This window comes from Zophobas morio, unplaced genomic scaffold, assembly GCF_036711695.1.
Source record: "Zophobas morio isolate AGI-343-1 ecotype UQ-CSIRO unplaced genomic scaffold, CSIRO_AGI_Zmor_V1 ptg000023l, whole genome shotgun sequence".
Taxonomy (NCBI): Eukaryota; Metazoa; Arthropoda; class Insecta; order Coleoptera; family Tenebrionidae; genus Zophobas; species Zophobas morio.
This window is the reverse complement of record NW_026972128.1, coordinates 9,783,765-9,806,733: the sequence shown is the minus strand read 5'-3', so window position 1 is coordinate 9,806,733 and position 22,969 is coordinate 9,783,765. Positions and strand designations below refer to the sequence as shown.

General features: G+C 34.2%; 2 protein-coding genes across 2 annotated transcripts; one reads left to right on the top strand and one right to left on the bottom strand.

The window, feature by feature from the left end:
- The first annotated feature begins 11,480 nt into the window (after window positions 1-11,480).
- Window positions 11,481-14,538, top strand: LOC135134740 (sodium channel protein Nach-like). The gene is made up of 11 exons (XM_064063548.1): window positions 11,481-11,572; window positions 11,627-11,812; window positions 11,865-11,994; window positions 12,043-12,173; window positions 12,228-12,321; window positions 13,623-13,721; window positions 13,774-13,966; window positions 14,022-14,075; window positions 14,128-14,236; window positions 14,288-14,389; window positions 14,430-14,538. The coding sequence occupies exons 1-11, from the start codon at window positions 11,481-11,483 to the stop codon at window positions 14,536-14,538; spliced, it is 1,299 nt and encodes a 432-aa protein (XP_063919618.1).
- Window positions 14,257-22,928, bottom strand: LOC135134739 (retinoid-inducible serine carboxypeptidase-like). Its single transcript, XM_064063547.1, has 9 exons — window positions 22,553-22,928; window positions 22,359-22,502; window positions 21,977-22,302; window positions 17,716-17,829; window positions 17,403-17,592; window positions 17,192-17,344; window positions 17,064-17,141; window positions 14,696-14,850; window positions 14,257-14,605 (listed from the first exon to the last, which is right to left on the bottom strand). Exons 1-9 carry the CDS (start codon window positions 22,608-22,610, stop codon window positions 14,546-14,548), a joined length of 1,278 nt encoding a protein of 425 aa, XP_063919617.1. The 5' UTR covers window positions 22,611-22,928; the 3' UTR covers window positions 14,257-14,545.
- Between the last annotated feature and the right edge of the window lie 41 nt (window positions 22,929-22,969).

The window sequence follows — 22,969 nt, the reverse complement described above, 5'->3', positions numbered from 1 at the left end:
CTGTCATACACTAAATTTATTAATTTTCTTTTTTCAAGTTCTTTTAGCGGAGCCATTGCTAATATGACAGTTTTGCTTAAAAATAAATTATCGTCATCAAAATCTAAACGTCATATTTAATGTAGCACTATGCAAAGCGCTTCTTTATACAAAAATTGTGGAAATTAATTATAGTCCCGATTTTAAGTTCGCATACCTTACAACACTACAATTTTTTCCTAATTAACAAAAACCAAATAAAACATTTTAAAAACCAAATAACTCATTTTTTCCTTTATCCCATCCCCCCTTGCCCCAGCCTTACTCTTGTCCTCTCCACTTCTTTCATCCATTCCACCCCTCTTCCGTCTTCATTCAATATCTCTGTCGCACTCTCCTCTCTTTCTTTGCTCTCCTCACAGTCATGCAGCATGTGCTCTATCGTCTCTCGCCCTTCTCCACACACCCTACACATTCTCTCACCTTCGCTTACTCAAAACTTATTATTTCTTTCTTCATTTCCACACCTAAATCTCGCAATTATTTTTTTTTTCCTTCGCGCTTTCTCTGTTTAGGTACTATGGTACTGTTTCTGTTATTATCTTTCTATAGTCTGCATTGTATCTAGATTTACTTACAGTCGCTCTTCTCTCTTGTTTATGTATGTCTCTGTCACGCATACACAACTCTTCTCTCATACTCACCCCCATTTCTCTCTTTTTCTCTATTTCCATCCATGCGTATCCCAGTCTTTCATAATATCCTTGTCTACCCTTGTGATGTTCTTTCCCTGCTTCCTTTTTTTCTCCTTCCAGCGTTCATACAATATCCTACATTCCTCTCTTTCTTTCAACCTTCCATCATACTTTGCAGCTCTTTTCCCAGTGTATACTCTTAATTTCTCTCTTTTACATTCTTCTCTTACTATATAGCCTGGCGTCTCTTTCCGTAGCCCTAACATCCACCTCAAATATTTTTCTTGTACTGCTTCCATCTCTACATATTCCTTCCATCCCCATATCTCCACTCCATACAACATCTAACTAAACTATCAAACATTTTCATCCTTCTCCTTACATCACGTGCAAATATTCTCTCACCTATACTCCACACCATTCCCATTATCTGCATTGCTTTGACCCTTCTTTCTCTTATAAGTGCTTTCACTGTGTTAGTTGTTGCAAACTTAAATCCAAAATATTTAAACTCCTTTTCTGTGTCTATGATTCGATCTTCTCAACGCCACACTTTTTCCTCCCCTTTTCTTCCTTTTTTCTAAACACCATCATTTTTGTGTTTTCTAAATTTACCTCCAGTTTCTTTCTTTTAAAGTATCTTTGCAGATTTTTTTCATCTCGTTCATTCCACATTCATCCTTCGCCAATATTACGAAATCATCTGCAAATGCCAAACACCATACCTTTTCTCACCCCACCACCATTCCTCCCGCTTGTACTCCTCTAAACATTTCTCCGATATCGCTTATGTAACAAGCAAACAGACTGGGACTTAATGGGCATCCCTGTCTCAATCCTTTCGTCGTCCAAAACATTTCACTTTCTATTCCCCCCACTCTCACACTAGTTACTGTCTTTCTATAGATCTCTCTTGCTGCTGCAATTAACTTTTCACTCAGTCCTCTTCTCTCCATGCATTCCCAAAAACACTCTCTGTCCACCGTATCAAACGCGGCTCTTAGGTCTACAAACAGTGCATATACGCGACCTCCTTCCTTTAGCAACTCTTTTTCTATTAGATGATGCAGTATATATACATTGTCCATAGCCCCTCTACCTCATCTAAATCCCGCTTGACTTTCCGGTAATATACTCTTTTCGTTCATCTCTGTCACCAACCTTTCATTTAACACCATTGCGTACAGTTTATATGCCGTATTTAGGAGAGTTATTCCCCGATAATTCTCTACTTTTTCTTTCCTACCCTTTTTATGATTTGGCATACTTGCCCTACTCTCCATTCCCCGGGAAAACCTTTACCCATCCACAGATCATTCATTAACTCTCTCAATCTTTCAATCATTCCATCCGTCCCAAATATCCACACTTCGTTTACCAACCCATCCCTCCTTGGTGCTTTTCCTCGTTTCAATCTTCCTACTTGTTTTCCTACTTCCTCTACTCGAATCTCCGCCTCCCTTTCTCTACCACCATTCCCGGTTTTACTATCTTGCGTTACAATTCTCTCTTGCTTTCCATTCAACAGTTCCATATAATGCTTCTTCCACTGTATTATTGGTGTGTCTTCACTAATCGTGATTTTGTTCTTCCGTTCTTTATTTATATACTGCCATGCCTCTTGCTCAGTTCTTATCGCTTTAATTTTTTCTTCTTCTTCTTGCTGAATCTCTTCTTTCTTTTCTTTGCATCGTTTTCTATAATTATTTTTTGCCTGCCAGTACTCTTCTTTTATACCTTTCCCCTTTTTCCACCTTCGTAAACATTTCCTTGCTTCTATTTTTAAATCTCTGCATCTGCTATCCCACCATCTGTTTCTCTTTTCTAAATTTCTCGTTACAATTTCTTTTCTTATGGCTGCTTTTTCAATTTCTCTTTTTAATTCTTCCATTTTCTTTTCAGTTCCTTTTTCTTTAAATTCCACTTCCAACACTTGAGTCTCCCAACTTTCTCATTGACTTTCCTTTTTTAGTACCTGTACCTTTCAATAATTTGCGAATTTGAAATTTAGATTTACCTGTAGCAACATATTCGTAACATGTAAGAAATCACCTATGAAAAGTTACTAAAGTGGAAATTTCAAGGGGCAAAAAAAGAAAAACGCAAGGGTAGAGCAAAAGGTGGAATCATAACAATTATAATAATAATAAAATAAATAATAAATTGGGGTGAGATTAGAGAATAATAGCAGACTAATTTGTATGCTCTAATTCTAGAATTTCGAAAGTTGTTCTGTTAATCTAATCAATGCATATCATTACTTGGTCTTAGTACCCGTAATGATAGAAGTCTTGCCTGAATGCCGGTCATTTCCGGGTCAGTGGTGGGTCTTAATTATAAAAAAATAATGCTCAGTTTCTTTTTCATTCCATACCCATATCTTCTTCTCTTTTCCTGCTTCATTACTTAAACAACCGCTCCCTCTACTTATGCCCCTCACTTTTACTTCTAGTGGCATGTGATCGGAGTTCACTTTTTCCCCTATTTTGAATGTTTCTACCTCTTCTTCTGCTAATCTGTTTACTATTACGTAGTCTATTACCGATTCCCCTCTTGTACCTATCCAGGTAAATTCCCCTCCTCAACCCCTTCCTTCACCCCATTCAAGACTTCCCAACCCCTTTTTTCAATTAATTCCCATAGCAATTTTCCGTCTTTGTTTTCTACTTTATCTTTCAATTTTCGTGTGTTTTTCCCGTCTTCCCCTCTGCTTTTGTTCCCCATTCTGGCATTAACGTCCCCTCCTAACAGTAGAAATTCTTCTTCGGACTCTTCGATTTTTTCTTGTATTTCTTGTTTCGTGTTTCTCATTCCTCTACTATATATATTGTGCAGATTCTCTATCTTTTTTTATTTACAGTCAGTTTTCTTTCAACCATGCCTTCCATTTCTATCGCCCCCTCTTCTATTTCTTTTATATCTTTGTTCACTCCTGTTATGATTCCACCTTTTGCTCTACCCTTGCGTTTTTCTTTTTTTGCCCCTTGCAATTTCCACTTTAGTAATTTTTCGTAGGTGATTTCTTACATGTTACGAATATGTTGCTATGGGTAAATCTAAATTTCAAATTCGCAAATTATTGAAAGGTACAGGTACTAAAAAAGAAAAGTCAGTGAGAGAAATTTTGTACATTGAATTTTTAAGTTGGGAGACTCATTAATTACTAGCGAAGCTCCTCTGTTTCCAATTGTTATATAACATATCGACATCTAAATCTTCAAGGCTACTGTTATCATCCTCACTTCCATTCTCACTATCATCCGAATTATTAACATTAATAATGATTTCATTCTGGTCTGAAATATCAAAATTTTTTTCATTTTCCCAAGCACAATTTATTATTTTATCAGTATATTTCAGTGGCGGCTCGTCAGATGAGGCAAGTGAGGCGGCGCCTCACAGCATATATCTTAAGAACAGATTGACTTAATTTATAATTAATAAAGAGTTTTCAATGCATTTTTAGTTACAAAATATGTTGAAATGGGAAATCTACATGATTTTTTATTTTTTACGCTTCCTGCTGACATTTTTCGTTGAAAACCGTACGATTTATGCGCCTAGTTCTTTAACTGAAGCGGCCAGAACGTCGGTTCACTTGAACCAGCGAAGCCCAATCACAGACACGGATTTCCATGGCTCAGCTCCTATACTCCTATACATGCGTTCGCTCGGAACTGAGGCGATATCTTAGGTGCTTCTCGGCCAATTTCGGCGTACTCATGAAACCATTTTTCCATTTATTTTACAGAACGGTAGGGTTGCGGGGTGCGTGGGTAATTAGCATGAACGTGAATAAAAACCCACGTGTTGGTGTTTCGTGTTTTTGTCTCTTTCATAGATACAGGGTATAGGTGAGTGAAAAATGAATCCCGAGTACGATATCGTCATGTTGCTTCTTGAACCGCCGTTTTCGCGGCGAACCGAGCTAGAACGTCGGCAAATTTTGCTAAATATCGAGCAGTCAAAACCGTTAATTCATTTAACTTCCACTGATAAGCGACAGAATCGTCAGTACTCCAAGTTTTTTAAGTCAACTTGGTACCTACGAAACATATAAATGGCTCTGCCGTAATATTTACACAACATCCCGGGATATAACGATTTAAAGAATTTCATCGGAAGTGCAAAATTACATGAAAGTTCCAAAGTACACATTAAAATTTTCATGGGCTTAAAACATTTAGAAAAGAACACAACAACTATTCCCGAATACCTCCAAGAAAGTGTTACTTTCAACAAAATTTTGACTTGTAAAAACATTGTTGATTCAATGTGTTATGGGTGTTATTATTATTATTATTATTGGGACCTACCACTGACCCGGAAATGACCGGTATTCAGGCAAGACTTCTATTATTACTAACTAGTATAACGAAGTAATATTACTATTATTGTCAAACTTCTATCATCGCCTCACCACATCAGACAGTCACGAGCCGCCACTGGTATATTTAACGTAATTGTTCCAATGCACAGCCGGAACTTGATCAATCACATTTTGCCAAGTTGTACAAACATCATTAGGGAAAGAGCTAGTTCTTGGAATGATCTTATCATAATTTCTTTTAACTTCCGACCATGCCATTTCAATAGCGTTGAAATGGCAGTGGTAAGGTGGCAGCATCATTACCCAATGCATATAATGTTGGGTGTATAAATCTAAGTGATAACGTTTTTGGGGTCGTTTGTTACCCAATATTCCCCAGATTTGGTCTTTCATGGCCTTGGATGGATAATCAATCCCATTTTTATTTTAATATGCTATCATTTTTGTCTTTGTCCAACTATTTTGAGGAATTTCTTCCTACATTTAAAGTAAATTTTTGTTACAATATATGAATAACTATAAAGACTAAATTGACACCTCAGGTCTACTATGATAAGTTGCGTTATCTATCACAATAAGAGAAGGTTCCCGCAAACTTGGTATTAACTGTTCTTTGAACCATTTTTCAAAATTTTCCTGGTTCATATTATCATGATAGTCTCCAGATTTGCTATTAGCTTTAAAAATTAAAAACGCTCCTTCAGTAAAACCGTTTTTATTTCCAGCGTGAACCACAGTGTATGCACCCTTCTCCAGTTTTTGCAGTAGGATTGTTTACTGAACCGTCATGCCATGTCTTTTTGCATATGCTACCCTTATTAAGTACCCACGTTTAATTTAACTGAAGGCCGTTCCATCAAAAACAATCTGTTACTATTTTTCTTGAATTTGAAACCCATTTTCCTTATCCAGTTGGTTAACGATCTAGGACCAACGTTAAAATCGGGAATCTCTTCCATTACTCATCGTGCAACAACTTAATAGTAATGTATTCTTTAGAAACAACCATTTTACAGATAATCTCCCGGATTGACATTAAATCTACAGGATTCACTTTTGTCTTTGTGTGACTAATTCTGAAGATATGTTTTTCTTATATTCAATGTCACTTAAACCTGGACTTTTTGTAGCCTGTAGACCGAAATTTTCAATATTTCTGTGGCCAGTTCTGTCTTCCTTTTTTTCTTAAATTCCAAAGCATCTTGGTTTCTATCAAGATAGTCTTAACACATTTAAAATTATTTGTTTTGTCTTTTTTATCCCTTATCGTTTTGAAGTTTCATGACCCCTAGAATTTGAAAAAATCAGAGTCCCGTTTCCATCGGTCTGTTGTCTGTATCGATATTTATTAGTCTGATAATTTCCTAAATTACTGGACTGGGTGTTGTCAAATTTTAATAACGTCACTTCAAAATTTTGCTTGCTAAACGCTATTTAAATTTTAGAAGTAACATACTTTTTAAACTAGGTCCTAATTTTTTATTGATCACACTTCACAAAAATTAAATGTAGCATACTTTCTCATGTTTCTTGTTTCAAGCCAAAAAGTACAAAAAGAAATCTTAAAAGACACTGTCTGCAGATACTCGTATATTTGTGCAAATATTCCAAAATAATCCTAGATAATGTTACGCTACCAATCGATTACAATTAATGGTGGAGGCGCCGGGGCAATTTATGGAATTTAACAATTAAATATCTAGAGCAATTTACCGCAACGGAGTATTTTGAGATCTAAATAACTACAAATTAATATACATTTTTTATTTGAAAAGGATATCAACGTGCTTACCATGAACTATTTCCGGAGCCTTATTGCAACAAAGAACCGCATCAATTATTTTTGATTCCGTATTATGATGATTTTGGAGGTCTCTATACACAGACATATTGAGCGTCATTTTAAAATGTTCAATTCAAAACATAAAAAAATGCGATTTAAATCTATCGATTTCTGCCAGTAACAGAATAAAGCAAAACTCCGTTGATTTATGTTTTGGGCATTACAGGCCGTCTTTTAATGTATGTCATACGAAAAATATTCATACAAAAGGCCGTGCGATCGAAAATATATTGAATCAAAGTTGGCGTCAAGTTTTAGGTGACACCATTACCCTCAATTTTTTTGTCAGCTGACAGAATTATATGTCATGTTACCACCTATACAACTGACCTCACAGCCAACTCTATAAGTCTTTGTTTTGAGAAATCTTAGAAAGGTTAATTTTAGTACAAAAAGTCAATTTATTTTGCAATTAATGGGGTTCGCAAGAAATCCAAGGTCAAGTAAAATTTCGCTCCCAGCAACATAAAGCATTAATGAAGGAAGTATTCACAATTTTTTTTTATACGGTCATTGGTGAATCTGGAAACGACGTGGCAACAGTGACAACGGTAGCCTGTCAGACAGCAAGCTTACGTCGTTTGGAATTTATCAACGTTCGCTCGGAACAATCCATTCTGTGATAAAAGAGTCCACATGTGTTAAGGGCGATCAGTTGCAATCGACACTGTTTTGTAAATCTGTCTTAAATAGTTTGTTCTAAATTTATCTTAAAAAAATACCTAACTTTTAGCACAATTAAGCGTTGTACATTCATTGGTCACTTTATAAAAGTATAATAAATTAATTTATATATTTCTTGTTTAGAATTTTCCAATAATAATAATGTTTTTATATGTTTATTTTATAGTTATATTGTATCAAGCGATAAAAAAATTTCTAGTTACTAGTTCGCCATCGTGTTTTTTTCTTTTTTGGAACGTATGTTGTAGGGAAACACAACAAATAAACTACAGCTTATTTTTTCGCCCGTTATTATACAGGGTTTTTATAAATGATTCTAAGGGTGTAGTTAGTCATAGATTTCAAAAATCCCGCTTCGCTGAAATTATGCCTCATTATGACAATTCTCACTTGTCATGAATATCATTTGTAACCTGTCATTTAAAGTCGCCCTTTTTATTGTTTTAACGTTTTTCAAGTGTGAATTACAGTGATTCTCGTTGATCCGAGCTCAAAACAACAAAACAGTCGTTTTCAAAATTTTTCTGTTGAACAAGACACTTTCATTGTTATGTCTTGTTATCGCAATGGGATATTCCTAAACAAAGAATGTGTATATTCTGTAACCGGTTGTAAGCAACAATATCTGGCCAAATATCGTGATTTAATAATTCAAGAAACATCGTTAGAGGCTCACATGAGAGACGTATTCAACAGATTTATTCGAACTGGCAGTGTCAACAAAGGGAAATCTCACAGAAGACCTTCAGTACCTGAGGAAGTTGTTAATGATTTGAGACGACTTGAGCACCATCCGCAAACATCTTTGGCAAAATTTCCTCAGTAGTCAGGAATTCTTGTTGCAATATGAAATTGAACCATGGGCATTGACGAAAGGATTATGGAACATTTTTGAAATTAAAAAGAGAGTGAATATGTGCCTTGAACAAAGTGGTGAACATTTTCAACATTTACTGTGATGTTTAACCGCAATGAATTTCTTTCTTGTTATTGTAATGAATTAGTTTTATTTTTTTTAAATATGAAGCATTTAGGCAACCAGTTATACAGATGCGTGTGTTATTTTGTCTGCGTCCTTGGACATTTAATTTTAGGTCCAAAACTGAGAGGCGGCACCTTTTCATGACCTACTTGGACGCTATCATCATTTATAGAAACCCTGTATAATACACCTAGCTATTAGTTTACTTCAGTTTTTATTGGACAGGAAAGTAACGTTTGTTTTAATTAAACCTTATTTATTAAAAACACAACTGGATTTGTATTCAATGAAACAAATTAAAGATCGAAGAGGTGGCTTTTACTTTTCTGATAATGTGCTTCAATGGCGTTTTATCAGAAGCGCTATATAATTTTATACCATAAAGTTTCACTTCTATTTCACTTGGCAAGTTAAAGTTCTTTATTTTTATTTTATGTTTTTATAAAGGAAATTAAACGTATAATTACGTCGTTATATATTTTGGAAAAAAAGCCGTTTCGGACTCAGTCTTTCTCAAAACTTTAGTTGTAACATTATCTATTAACTACTTTATTATAGAATTTACTAAAAAATTAAATTTTGGACAGCATGGTGTTACGACAAGAAACGGTCAACTCAACTACTTCTTTAGGATAAAAGACGTGAATATTGTGAATTATTATAATAAAATATATTTATGAAAAAAATCGGCAGCCATAATTCTGCAATGAAACTCTTGTGATTGATTATTTGTAAAATCCTCTGGAAAAACTGATCACCTACTTGTTTCTTGCCTACGTTATAAGTTAAAACCGTCGTTGAAGGACATATGAAGAAACATCTTCCACATGAGTTTTTTTTTGTAGAAAATTTCTGAAAGTGAAATTCACCTACTACATTCAACATTCATGTGGAAAATTCTTGGTGGAATTGAATACCTAAGACAAAACACGTGCATGCAGTGCGTGCGAGAGTTATTTTTTAACCCCCAATTCACATTCACAGCCGTTAAACTCTAGAATAAAATTGTAATAAAATTTAGAATCAGTTGTGTTCATGCAGATGGGGTTATTTTCAATCCGGATAACCAACTGGAAAAATGGCCTCAGCAATAATAACAAGGTTTAATTTTAAATATTTATGTTTATACATCGGAAGAATGTCACGTAGAAATTTGTTTGCTTTGAATGTGTTTGTCGCCTCAGAAGAGAGGATTAAAATTGTTAATTAAACCACAATCGGACAAAGTGCTCTGAATATGATTATTATAATTCTTATTTAATCGTTATTAAATAATGATGTGCGTATTCTCACATATTCGAGAAAATATAGTGACTCGTTCTTAATTTGATCAATAAAAAATCAAAGAATGATTAATTTTATTAAATTTATTTTATCTATACAAGAAAAAGAAGGTTACACAGATGTTTTGATTAAAAATTTACCATGTTTGCGATAACCTTGAAGCGTCTAGAACATTTCATTCGATTCTGCAGTTCCTCATTTAATCCGTAACATAAATTGATTAACACATTAATTATTTTTTTAAATCACTTGTATAAGCAATTCTGAAATAAAATTTGACAGAGATAAAGTATGTAAATATAGAATTCTTTGAAATGAGGTCATCAAATTGTTGGTGGGGATGATCAGCCAAATTTTGGTTAACATTTAACCATCTGCATTATATTCATCAAAAATTTGACAACGATCGGTCCATTTTCGAAGATTACGTGTCTCATAGAAATCAACACAGACGCCAGACACACAGACGGAAACGAGAGATTACCTTTTTCGTACTCTAGGGGTCATGGAACGTCGAGAAAACATACAAGTGTTCATTCGTCGAATGGACTCGATTACTATACTTCTTTAGACTATGCTCGGGAAAAAAAATAGCTACAGGTTTGATTTGCTATCAAATTTCTGGAAAAAGATTCATGAGTGTCTGCGAGTAAACACGACATTTTATTTTACTATCAAAAGTATCGATGGAGTTATATTAAATGTTCAGATGAGGAAAACTGGATGGGATTGTTCTTGAAACAGAAAATTCAGTTATTTGACAGTTTTGAAAAATTTTTGGAGCAATTTTGTCACGTAATAAAAAAAAATAAACACCAAATTTTGTTAAGAATGGTATAAGTTCACCATTTAGTTCTAGGAGTGGCAACATTATCAGAATTCGACGGTATTTAAGCAAATTATAATGAATAGTTTTTGATTTGACTACACAGAAAGATATGAAATTTCTGTATAAATTACGATTGACTATATTAATAATAATAATCTATTACTGGTAACTTCCGTCATTTCAAGAACTTCATCTAAAGTAAGTTGTAATAAGACTATCAACCTATTTTCGGTAGGGTGTTAGTCAAACGTCAAGATTTACCTCACAAAATATCAATTTTAAAGGCCATAAGTACTAAACTGTTTTGAGTTCGATATAATCTCTGATTATACCCAAGTTTTACTGTACAAAAATGCTTGTATCTGTGACGACAACTTGACACGTCACGAAATTTAAAATTATGAATGGAACGAATACAATTTGTACCTTGGAAACAGGAAGAATGGTCATTAGTCATACGGTGATAACTTTGTTTCCATGGTAGGAGTTGTATTTAGTATTCAATTTAGTATTATGCTAAACGAACCTAGGATAAAAGTTGCTTCTGAAAACTAATTTGAGGTGACTAGCATATCATACATAGATTTAAGCGAACTGAATGGCTCATATTTTCGTTCCATTACCTGTGAACTTAAAATCGTTAATGGAATCTAATAAAGCTTTTGGAGATAGCATGTAGTTTACAATTCGAATATTATGTTCCATTACACCATCGAAATCATAATAATGGTGACTTTATAATAGATATTAATCTCTCTTTATCTTTGTAAACAAAAACGATTTACATTATATCAAAGCAGTAAAACCGAGAGTAATACCGAATAGTTAATGTGCTTCTATGAAGTGAGGTAAAAATGTATTTCAACACAGTCAAATACTACGGTAAGAATACAACCTTGCACGGTTTAAAATATGTGGCCGACGAAAACAGACATTTCTTAATCAGGTAAAATTTGCACACACGTTAAAAATGCCGTCATTAAAAAATAAATCCAACCAGATTTTCCTGGATGGTGATATTTATTCTCAGTTTTTATGCAATGATATTGGTGTTCAAAGCTTCGTATAAATCATACACGGATAACGCCATCAGCTTTGTTACCGAAACCACCTACCTTAACTGGAACACTTCTTTTCCGGCGGTCACCCTTTGTGAAATTACCAGTTCGGAAGTAGAATGGAACGGGTAAATAAATTTCTCAATTAATAACCGAATCGGAACCAAAAAGTTTATTCAGGGATCAAGAAGAGGTTGAAGCAATCCAGCAGTTTATTGCGGATTTAATATTTTTTACTGGCAGCTGTTATTCTTGTCACACGCCATGTACCACTTGTGAGAAATTGAATTTCGCTGAAACTGTGCAAAAAGTATGTATTTGAAGTCCCGTGTTATTTTACTTTAGTAATTATTTTCAGTTCAGAAAGAAATGTTCCCAACTTTTATCCAGATGTAAATGGAATGAAATCTCTTTTGATTGTTGCGAGAAATTTTTACCTTTGGAAACTGAATATGGCGTGTGCTTTTCATTTAATTCATTGCATACAAAGTATAAGCCGTCATGAACAAACAAGTGCTTAATTAGTTAGACACGATTTTTTAGAAAACCAGCGCGCAGAGAAGATGATTTTTTCTTTTACTCTAACAGAAAAACCGGGCCCGGCGAACTTTTTGTAGAAACTATTGAGGATGTACGAGTGAGTATCGCATGACAAAGTTTAAAATTACAGTATTCGTACTTTGTGCTACTTCAAGTTTTTTTTCGAAACTTCGACGTAGGCACGAGTTATTTGTGGTCTTAGTCAGCACAATACACACATTTGTTTCACGAAGTTGCACCCACTTGGCTCATAATATTGCACCTATTTATTATCGGGAATCAATTTTCAATAAGCGATGGCCTGAATATCCGACAAGTGTGTGTGATGAAGTGGTGACTGATGAGAAAGAAAGAATTTTAACTGTGTCGTAAATAAAATCGAAATAAACGACCACAACAGCAAATCGAAAGCAAGAAAATTATTAGTCGTGCTTGTACTTTAGTTAAATTAAAACATTAGAAATCCCCAACTTGAAATTAAAGGTTTGGTGTCAAATTCTTAACACTGCAGATTTCCATAAATTAACTGTTTCTCCCAACTCCACAAACAAAAAATCACACGTATTGAAATCGGGTGAACGCGGAGGCCAAGCTACTGGGCCGTTTCTACCGACCCACTGGTTAGGAAAATGGTTATTTAACCGTCTAGCCTAAGAGAATGTGGTGGTGCTCCATCATTCAAATACCAGTGCGTTCAGTCTGTTTGGTAAAACATAACGTCCAACTATACGCGGTCATTTAGGATACTGACCCATACATTTATGGAAAACTGTCGTTGAAATCGTACTTCTTATGTGTGAATTTTCATCGGTTCAAATGTGTGAGTGTTGTGACTGTTGAAAACAGCATTGCGAGTTAATCCTGCTTGATCCGTAAACAGTATGCAATTTAAAAAGTTAGGGCGTTCATGGCATTACTGTAACAACCATTCGCAGTAAACTAGACGACGTGGAAAATCAGCGGGCTCCAAAGCTTGCACTTTTTGAACGTGGTATGGATGTATACCTTGTTCTTTCACTACAAACCGTGAAATTCCAACTTCAGCTGCAAGTCGGCGAGTGCTGATGTCGGGCTCTTCTTCGACGCGTTCCAAAATTTGTTCTTCAGCTTGCAGTATTCTTTCAGTCCTATCACGGCCACGATCGTGAGTTTGAAACTTGAAGATACCATGAGCGTTTTAAAACCGCTCGATCCACATTAATATCAAATATTTTTTTCTAGACATAGTGCAGTAATTCTTATTGTGAGCTATTCCATATTTTTTTTTAATGTACACATTTCAAAATCATCCTGTATGCAAGTACTTCAACACTTTACCATCAGTATGTCTGCCACGTATTCATTTAGCATGTTTTATATTATTTTAAGTCTACTTGATTTTTTTTTTATTAATTGTAGCTATATTTCCACGCCCGAGAAGACGTCCCTTTTATAAATTCTGATCCCGACCAACGTAAAGACGTCATGCTGGGAGAAACTTACAATATTTCAATAAATGTAGGTCATCATTAGATTGCAGTGATGTTTTAACATTTATTATCGTCCTTAGGTAATAGAAATAGAAAATGACGAAAACGTGAGACTATTACCGTTTGATAAAAGAAAATGCAGGTTTCCGGAAGAAAAGCCCGACGATTTAATTGTTCACGAGTTTTATAGTTATTCCACTTGCGTCGTGCAGTGCCATGCTAACGCTCATATTGATTTATGCAACTGCACCCATCACCTAATGCCAGTTATGAGTACGTAAACTAATTTAAGAGTCGTTTAAGATAACTTTCCGAGGTAATTTTATAGATCGAGGAAAATACTGCGACATAGAAGGTCTGAACTGTTTAACTGACAACTTTGGTAACAAGTAAGCAAATTATGAAGGTAAATGTTCCAACGTTTCGCATTTCAGAGACAGTAAATAGACTTCACGCTAAAGGATTTGACAAGCCAGGATTAGTTTGTGATTGCTTACCCTCTTGCATCGAGCCCGAATATAAAATTGTGTCAGATACAAAAGGGTAAAGAGAGAACTGACATATCAAAACTAAAAGTTTATTGCTATATTCTAGAGTGAAAAGTTCACGGGGTGAAATTTCTATTAAGTTACAATCACTACCATCGTCGAGATTCAAACGCATCGTTGTAAGAACAACAATGGACTTAGTCGGTGGGTTGCGAATATATTTCTTTGTGCAAAAATTCCTAAGTTAGTTACTTTGTAGTTTCTATTGGTGGAACAGCTGGATTATTCATTGGCGCTTCGATCTTAAGCATTGTGGAAACATTGTATTTACTTTGTCTACGAAGGAACATAAAGTAACGTCTGGTCAATCCAGTAATTCGAGTTGTAGGATTTCATTTACGACAGGCAAATTGTCAATAGGAACCTGAAACATACAACACGAATTTTATTCTCCCATTAACATCGACAAAGCAAAAACGATAAGCACCATATTGATACTGTAACTAATACCTACACTGTGTCCTGCCCTCAGTACAGCATAAAACACCAAGTTGTCAACCCTTTTAAAATACCCTTCCGTTACTTCGTCCACAACCAAGGGAGTTTGTGATGTGTTGAGCCATCTTTCCCTGCCTCCCCAGTTTAAGTTGTCCAACCATGCTATCGTCCCTGTCAATTTAATGATTCTTTATAGATTAATAATTATTTTCTTGGCATAGCCGATGGGCCATTTTTCGGTTTTTCACTGTTTAATTAATATCTGCGAAACTTTATAAAAAAAGTGCTTCAGGCATTTTCATTTAAAATTGAAAACATGTCGACACAAATTATTAATTAAATTTTGTTTAATGAAAAAGTATAGCAAATAACCGAATTAATATTAATAAGCTTTGAGGAGGCATATTTCCGATGTGTCAATAATTTGTGGATGAGTAAAACTCAGAAATATATTATTATAAAAACGAGGGTACGACGAACATTTTCAAATTAACGTAGAAATTATATCGTTATAGAAATAATTAATAATATTCAAAATCTCACTACAAATAAAAAACTGTCTAGACTCTAAAACAAAAAAATTGTTTCGTCTATATTCAGTATTCACCTTTGTGGCAAAATATTATTTGCTTCTGACTAGGCCAAATTAAAATGGAATTAAGTTCAAAGCGTTTTCTTCTAAATACAGTCGATTATAGAATGGGTAATATAAACTCGTAATTATCAACCACTAATGACGTAAAATCAAAAAGCGTGGGTCGACAATTTTTATAATTTTATATTTTCGGTCTTTTAGGGGTAATAAACGTTATAGTGTTATCGTACACGGAGAGATCGAAGGTTATTTTTTTTAACCACATGTCGTCAATTGTTATTGAATTTTAAAAGGATCAACAATTAAAACTGACGTTGCAAAAATTTTACAAAATTGTCTTTGAAAGCTAAAATGGACTGTGGAACTCTGTGTGTTCTATAATTAAAAATTACCACACCATTCCAAATTTTTTTAGGAGTAATTCCCTGCAAAATTAAGCGCCACATTACACGGCTAAAAATGAATATAGCCTAGTAAACCTGCTTAGGCAAAGCACCAAAGGAGGGGGTATAAAATCCCTCCAATTTGTTGTTCCATGTTCTTATATAGAATAATACTTGTTCATTGATGAGGTATAAATTATGAATGAGTTTTTTGTCAACATGGGTGAATTCACCTGTTTGTGAAAAAGCTGTTTTACCTGAGTGAATTTTATACGCAAATAACCGGTGCGTCAAATGTATACAAAAAATAATATTTTATTCAATAGTAACGTATGACTAAAAGATTGGTTAATAAAAGCAAGTATAAAAAATATTTTATAACTTGTTGGTTGAAATGTGGATCAAAAATGCGATGAGGTCATCTCAAAATTGGGCTTACTAAATGGTATTATGTTTTATAAAATAACATACTCCTATACGTGTGATTTATGAATCCGCCTTGAGGTTTCATCAAAGGCCTCCAAATTTTCCCAGAAATAATCCAAATCATATAATAACATTTCATAACAAGTTAAGAGCAACCTGACCGTAACGACCAAACGGCACAGCGGTAAAATGAATAACTTTTGTCTATATTTTTTCACAAATAGCGGTTATCATAAAACAGATAAAATTTCGCAAAATCAGAATGTATGAGTATTCGAAGAAGCTGGATTGAACTGTAATTCGGGGCGATGACAATTTTGTCTAAACAACCTTCGACCAATTTTTTTAATGCAGCTAAAGATGCAACGACTAAACCAAAATAATTGCCCACTTTAACAATTCTCTCGTTTACCATTCCAACTATGCAGTTAGCTTGAAATGGCATTTCGTATGTATAATACCAACTGTTTAAAAAATTGAACATAATCATTTTTTTATCTAACACAATAAATAAAGAAAATGAGATGCGATAGGCACAAATTGTCCTCAAGTTGGCACTACACGGATAAGCTGTCTTTCTCATTATTTCAGGCTTTCAACGGGAAATAATAAAGTGAGCTGAAAATCCAGAAGACTTGTGTTCATCGCACGTTGTATATAGCTACCTCTGATATTGATTTATCTGGACAAAGAACAGTTCATTTATCGAGCGAAAAAATTCAAATGATTTAATTTACTGAGGTGCACTTTATTGTCTTCCTTCCTTACCTTGCAGATTCATTTAAAATTATTACACTTTCCGTTTACTACTGAATTATAACAACGGCAATGACCCGATTTATCCTTAAACGATAGCACTGAGCGCTTTGTCATCTGATATTATGTCAACTCCTCTGTCCTCATTAGAATTTCGAATGTTAACTACTTGTCCGTGTCATCAACGTTAATTCAATCATTAATATTACGCTTTTAATACATACCAGCAGTATTGACTAGAAAGTCAAGTATTCCGTTATAAACAATTATTTTCACGTCAGTGTTATTCAAGAGAGCTTCCACTAAAAATCAAAAAAATCAACAAAAGATCAAACGATCGCGCTTTCCTTACCTTTATGAGTAACGCTTTTAATTAGGTCTCCTTTTAAAGAATCGTACAAATCGTTTTCAAAAAACTTCCAAGTAACATTAAATTCGATGTTCAATGCTTCTTTGACTTTGTTGTTCATGACATTCTCTAATAAGTTCATGTAATCCCAAACCTCTTCAATAAATTTATTATTCAAAATTCAAATCGACGATAAAAGTAAGAAACGACTCACTAGGCAATTTTGTTGAATTCATCTTAGCAAGAAAATTGTTCAAATCGAATCCAAACGTTTCAAAAGCTAACAAATCAGTGATCACATTTTCAATATCCGATGCCTTTTTGAATTCCTTTTTGTTAATTAAAACTTGAATTTGTTTGGCCAATTCATCAATTCGTGTGAAGCCTCGCTTATCGACTAATCCCTTTTCAAGCAGAAAACTCAATTATAAAGAATATCAAATAAATTACAAGACTTTACCGGATTACCTTAGTCAACATTTCATTGCAAAAACGCAAATTTGAAGCTGTTATTAAAAATAACTTACCAAGTTTAAAGCTAAAGGAGCATAATGGTTTAAATAGTCCAGTGGGGATATGTACGCATCGCCTAAAGCAAGACCTTTCAAATTACACAGCTTTCCCTTGCTACTTTTTTCTTTCTGTTTACAAACACGAGATTTAAAAAATTGCGTAAGTTGTCGGCGCGGTTTCAAAATTAATGCTTAATCTTAATTGCCAAAGCTATTTTTGTTTCAAGATTTTTTACTTTGTTTCATTTTATGTTTTAATAATGAATGATTATTCTTGAAACCGTGCATATACCATCTAGAAGGAAAATTAAAAAAAAAAAGCTGTGAAAACAAAACTTCTAAGAGTGCAGTATAAAGAATTTAAAACGTTGATTACTCACTAAACAAAGTTTGAATTAGTTAGTAGCAAATTTAAAAACCAATAAAGGAGGGACAGAAATTATAAAATAATGAGTTAATTAATTTATGCGACGCTTCAGATCTTCGACAATAAATAAATTAGGTCACCTTTGCGGCCGTCTCAAAGCACCCACTGTCATTCGACGAACTTGAAACCCTCGTCTTTAGAATTAAAAAGCTACGTTTTAAACTTCAATGGCTTGTCACTGATTGAAAGTAAAAAGATATGCAAAACTGCAACGTGGGCTACTATTATCACTTCTGCAGCTGTGTGCAATAGAGCAGCATACACTTGTGGATCCGCATAGTAATTTAACAGGATTATTTAATAAGATTCAATAAATAAGAACAATCAAAAATTAACCAGTTCCACGCTATAAAATATTGCCACAATCATAAATAAAAACTGTATAGCTTGCACGGAAGTGCATATAATTCTTATTCTGTTACAAAAATCATCAAGAGAGACTAACATTTACGATTGATTTCTCTCCTATAAAGAGTACACAATTATTTTCACTTGTTACATTTTTATGTATTATTTACTTATTTATTTTTACGTAATTAATTACATTACCATTATTGTACCTAACATTTGCCGACCGCAAACCTTAACCCTGTACTCATATTTTTCAATTCAGTTATTAAGGAAAAAATACAAAGAGTGTAGAATTTTAGATTTTTAATTAAACCATGCGAAAAAGTTCTGTGTACATATCTACATCAATAATTATATTTGTGTCACTAGGCGAGAAAATGCCGTTTCGAGAGAGCGAGTAAATTTGAAGCCGAGGCGGACCCTGAGACCGTATGAGGACGAGCTGTGTCAAACAATTTTCTAAATGAGAGAATACTGTTTGGATCAATGTGTTACTTTTTTAAAAAATAAAATAATAACTGGAACAATAACTGGTTTTGGTTAATGTTTTCATAATTACGTTTTTTTTTTTTTATTATTTGTAATGTTACTTAAACGTGTTGTTGAAAAAGAAAATAAAAGCCCCGCCCACCGACCCTCTCTTTTCTTAGAGGGTATGTCATTTGCCAAACTCAGTCTTATTTCAGCAACTACTTGTACCGCCCGCCCACCCTGTCTTTTACTGTAACAATTTAATTGCAAGGTTATGAAAATTTAGATGTTCTGCTAGATTTTGGAATCGTCAGTATTGTGCGATTAATTCGATGCCTAGGGACACTACTTTGAAATCCCGCTGATTGGGATTTGTAGGTGTATTTGGATTTCATGCCACATCACACTCATTATCACATAATACGGATAGTGACAACTTGATGACATACTGACATTTGTTTAATTAGTTTAATTCATTGCTGTTTATTGATTTCCACGTACCGAGATCGGATCAAATAAAAGTACGACACGAATTATAATTTTGACATCCAATTTAAAGTTTTTATGATAATTTGTCCTAAAAAAAATAAAACTATGGACATAGGTAAGCATTTTAAAATTTGTCTGTAATCAGTGAATATTGTTAGAGGCAGCAGTTTATTATAACAACAGTTTCATATACAGCATGTCCCGGGACTGAAGTCACAAGAGGAAAGAATTAAATTAAATAATTACGAGTTGAACTATGTGTTGAAAGGGGTGTGGGTTAATCGAGTAGTAGAATTTTGAATTAAGGAACAATTTTTATTCTTTTTACATATTTTTTTTGTAAAATTAAAAATAAAAAAATAAAGTTTTTTTTTCCTTTTGTGGACTCAATCCGTGGACATACTGTATAATCGCGCCTGCCTTGATATCTCATTATTCTAAAATTATTTTAACTATACAAAGTGTTCTGTTTCCTACGCGCACCGCATAACTTCGTTTTTTTTTTAATGAAACGTCCTATATATATTTAAATATTTTGATTGGCTTTTCCTCAAGCTTTACAACTACAGTTTATTTTTGAAATAGCGATGCGATATTGCCACGTTATTCCAATTTTCTTGAATTTTTTTGCAATGGAAAGGTTCGCAGTAGGGTTGTTTTTAACATCTGTGTTACAATAGTTTGTAGACGGTCTAGGACAATTCGGCGCGGCCGACTTGGCGCGGCCAACTTGGCGCGGCCGACTTGGCGCGAGACATTTTGGCGCAAGGACACTTTGGCGCAGGGACACTTTGGCGCAAGCCATCTTGGCGCGAGCCATCTTGGCGCGAATGAACTTGCACCAAGAAAAATAGATATAAATATACAACAATTGCACCCGTTGTTAGCATAACTTAATTTTTATAGTCTCCAACGCGGGGAGGGGTAATGTCGACTTTTTAATGGACACACGGGCGCTTCGCGCCCTGCACCCCATTATAAACATACTCCTAAACGTGGAACTTCTTGCTCTGTGGATCATTTAGTTATTGGAATTTGTGCGAATGAAAATGTGTATTTGGTTGCCTACACTCAGCATAAATAACAGGGTGCCAACCAAAGTACGAACAATAAATATTTTTTATATTATATACCGACGTACTCGCGCCAAGATGGCTTGCGCCAAAGTGTCCCTGCGCCAAGTTGGCTTTGCGCCAAAATGGCTCGCGCCAAGTCGGCCGCGCCAAGTTGGCCGCGCCAAGTCGGCGGCGCCAAATAGTCCCATTCCGGTTTGTAGAAGAATAAATAAAGGTAATCGCTTTGTTGTGCTGTAACTGAAATGAAATTTCCTTATACCGAGTGTTAAAAAAAATTATTACAATTTTCAAATATCGATATTTATTTCTACGTTTTATTCTATTTTTTTGTTCTCTTTTTTTGTTAAGTACTTTGCATGCATATTCAAAGTTGTTAATTACTGAGATCTTTTACTTTCTTAAGGGACACAATGACGTATTAGAAGAATGAGGACAAAAAAATAGAGTAAGATACAATAATAACTAATAACTAATGAAATATGATGTGTTCTATCTGAAAAAACTGAAATATATCGATATTTGGAAATTGTAAAGTTTTATAATTTTTTTAATACCACGAGAAAGTGTGGACCATTATTTAATTATTTATCCTTCCACAAAATATTATAAGAAAAATTTTTTAAATAACTCTATTGCGACTTTTTTATAAACCATTGCCAAAAAATTTAAAAAAAATTTGAATAACTGAATTTCAGGAATAAACTGTAGTTATACAGCCTAACAGGAGGGTAATGAGAATGTGTAAATATATAGTGTTTCCTTAAAAAAAACCTAAGTTGTGTGTTACACTTTAAAAACAGAACACTAAATATGTATAGTTAAAAATAATCTGAGAATATAGTCCTCAAAGTATCCTACAACTTTGATATTTAACTTTTTGTTGTATCTCGAATTATTAATGAAATGTAGAGCACCGCACTCACTCTGTATATGACAACTGTTGATTCACGATTTTTTCCTAAAATATATGTTCTTTAAAGTAAGCATGTAGTGTTAAATAGTTTATAAGAGGCCAAATTTTATACTGAAATATCTTGGATATTGTTACGTTTTTTTAGAATCTTTTACATTATTGCAACCTTCAGAAACATTCAAGGAAATGAAAAATATTCTTTCTTACGATTATATTATTAAATACGACGAACACATACAGATAAAATTCATTTCTCAGTTAACTGTAACTGCAACACTCGCCTTCGGCTCCTACCACAAAATTCTGTACTTGTGAGGTATAAGCGAGTTTCATTTCTCATTTTATAATATATGTACTTTGTATTCTTTCTTTAACTACGACTTCAACGTATTATATTTTCCTGGACATATCTAGTAGGTATGTATATATGTAAAAGCGTCAGTAAACAATTAATTACGTTGTGATGTGAAATTATGCTGCTATACTGCACGTCTTTACATTTGTTTTCACAGTCTACCTTCGCTACATGATGATATATAAGACTTTTACCTTCGATAACTTATAAACAAATTCAGTAGCCATCTTCCCTCCGTAAGATTCTCCAAAAACATACATTGGAACGGTTTTAAACTCTGGATGTTCCTTAGTTATAAACTCCTTGAAAAAGTTGTATAAATCCTCGCCAATTTCATCCCCATTCGTCACTAGTTTCGTTTCATTGTCTGAAGTAAAGCTATAACCAACTCCAACGGGATTATCAACGAACAGTACATTAAAATCATCGACAAACGAGCCTTGTCGCTTTTCAAACAGAGGATCCAAAGGTCCAACTTCAACAAAATTCCCGTAACCGCTTGATGCCATGCCTGGACCACCTGGAAGAGTATAGGTATCTAATAGTCCCTTAATTGTTTGACGTTAATGAGCTCACCTTGCAGCCAGATGATTAATGGTCTGTCTGTGTAATTAGAAACGTTATTATACGTGGTGTAGTACAACCACCAGAACATATGGGCGTTCGGACGGACCGTGATGTAACCCCAATCCTGTTCGGTGCCTCCAATACCCATACGTCCTATTATTCGCCAAAATACAACCAATAACCAGAAACGATGGTATATTTACCTTGAATGCACGTTATGCATAAAAGCACGTGAAACAACACAACGCTTGTTACAGACATTTTCGATTACTATATTGTAGAAACACGAGTAGTGTAGGAGCAACTTCAATTAGAAAATTGTGACCCATTTTATTGCAAGATTTATGATGCTATTTATCCTTTTTCATTGACCCTGAACGTGACATTCTTCATTTATTAGGTTGATGTAAAAAGTGGCGTTTAGTCGCACTTTAAAAGTCGGCTAAAATATTATAGAAATTTAAAAATTTCTGGTTCAGGGGTTACTCCGCTCGGAATTATTAATCAAACTGAAAGTTTTCTTTAAGTTCGCAGTTTATACCGGCAGCTCAGCGACTGAAATCGCACTAAGCATAATTGTTAAACAGACATCTCCGTGGATTCAGTTAACTTTAGCACGT

Excerpts from the sequence above, each read along its gene's own strand:
- LOC135134740 (XM_064063548.1), top strand. The coding sequence starts at position 11,481 with ATGTATTTCAACACAGTCAAATACTACGGTAAGAATACAACCTTGCAC. Across the intron at positions 11,813-11,864 it reads TCGGAAGTAGAATGGAACGG|GGATCAAGAAGAGGTTGAAG; the intron begins GTAAATAAATTT and ends AAGTTTATTCAG. Across the intron at positions 14,076-14,127 it reads CTGTTTAACTGACAACTTTG|AGACAGTAAATAGACTTCAC; the intron begins GTAACAAGTAAG and ends TTCGCATTTCAG.
- LOC135134739 (XM_064063547.1), bottom strand. The coding sequence starts at position 22,610 with ATGTCTGTAACAAGCGTTGTGTTGTTTCACGTGCTTTTATGCATAACG. Across the intron at positions 22,503-22,552 it reads ATGCATAACGTGCATTCAAG|GACGTATGGGTATTGGAGGC; the intron begins GTAAATATACCA and ends GGCGAATAATAG. Across the intron at positions 14,606-14,695 it reads TACTGAGGGCAGGACACAGT|GTTCCTATTGACAATTTGCC; the intron begins GTAGGTATTAGT and ends TGTATGTTTCAG.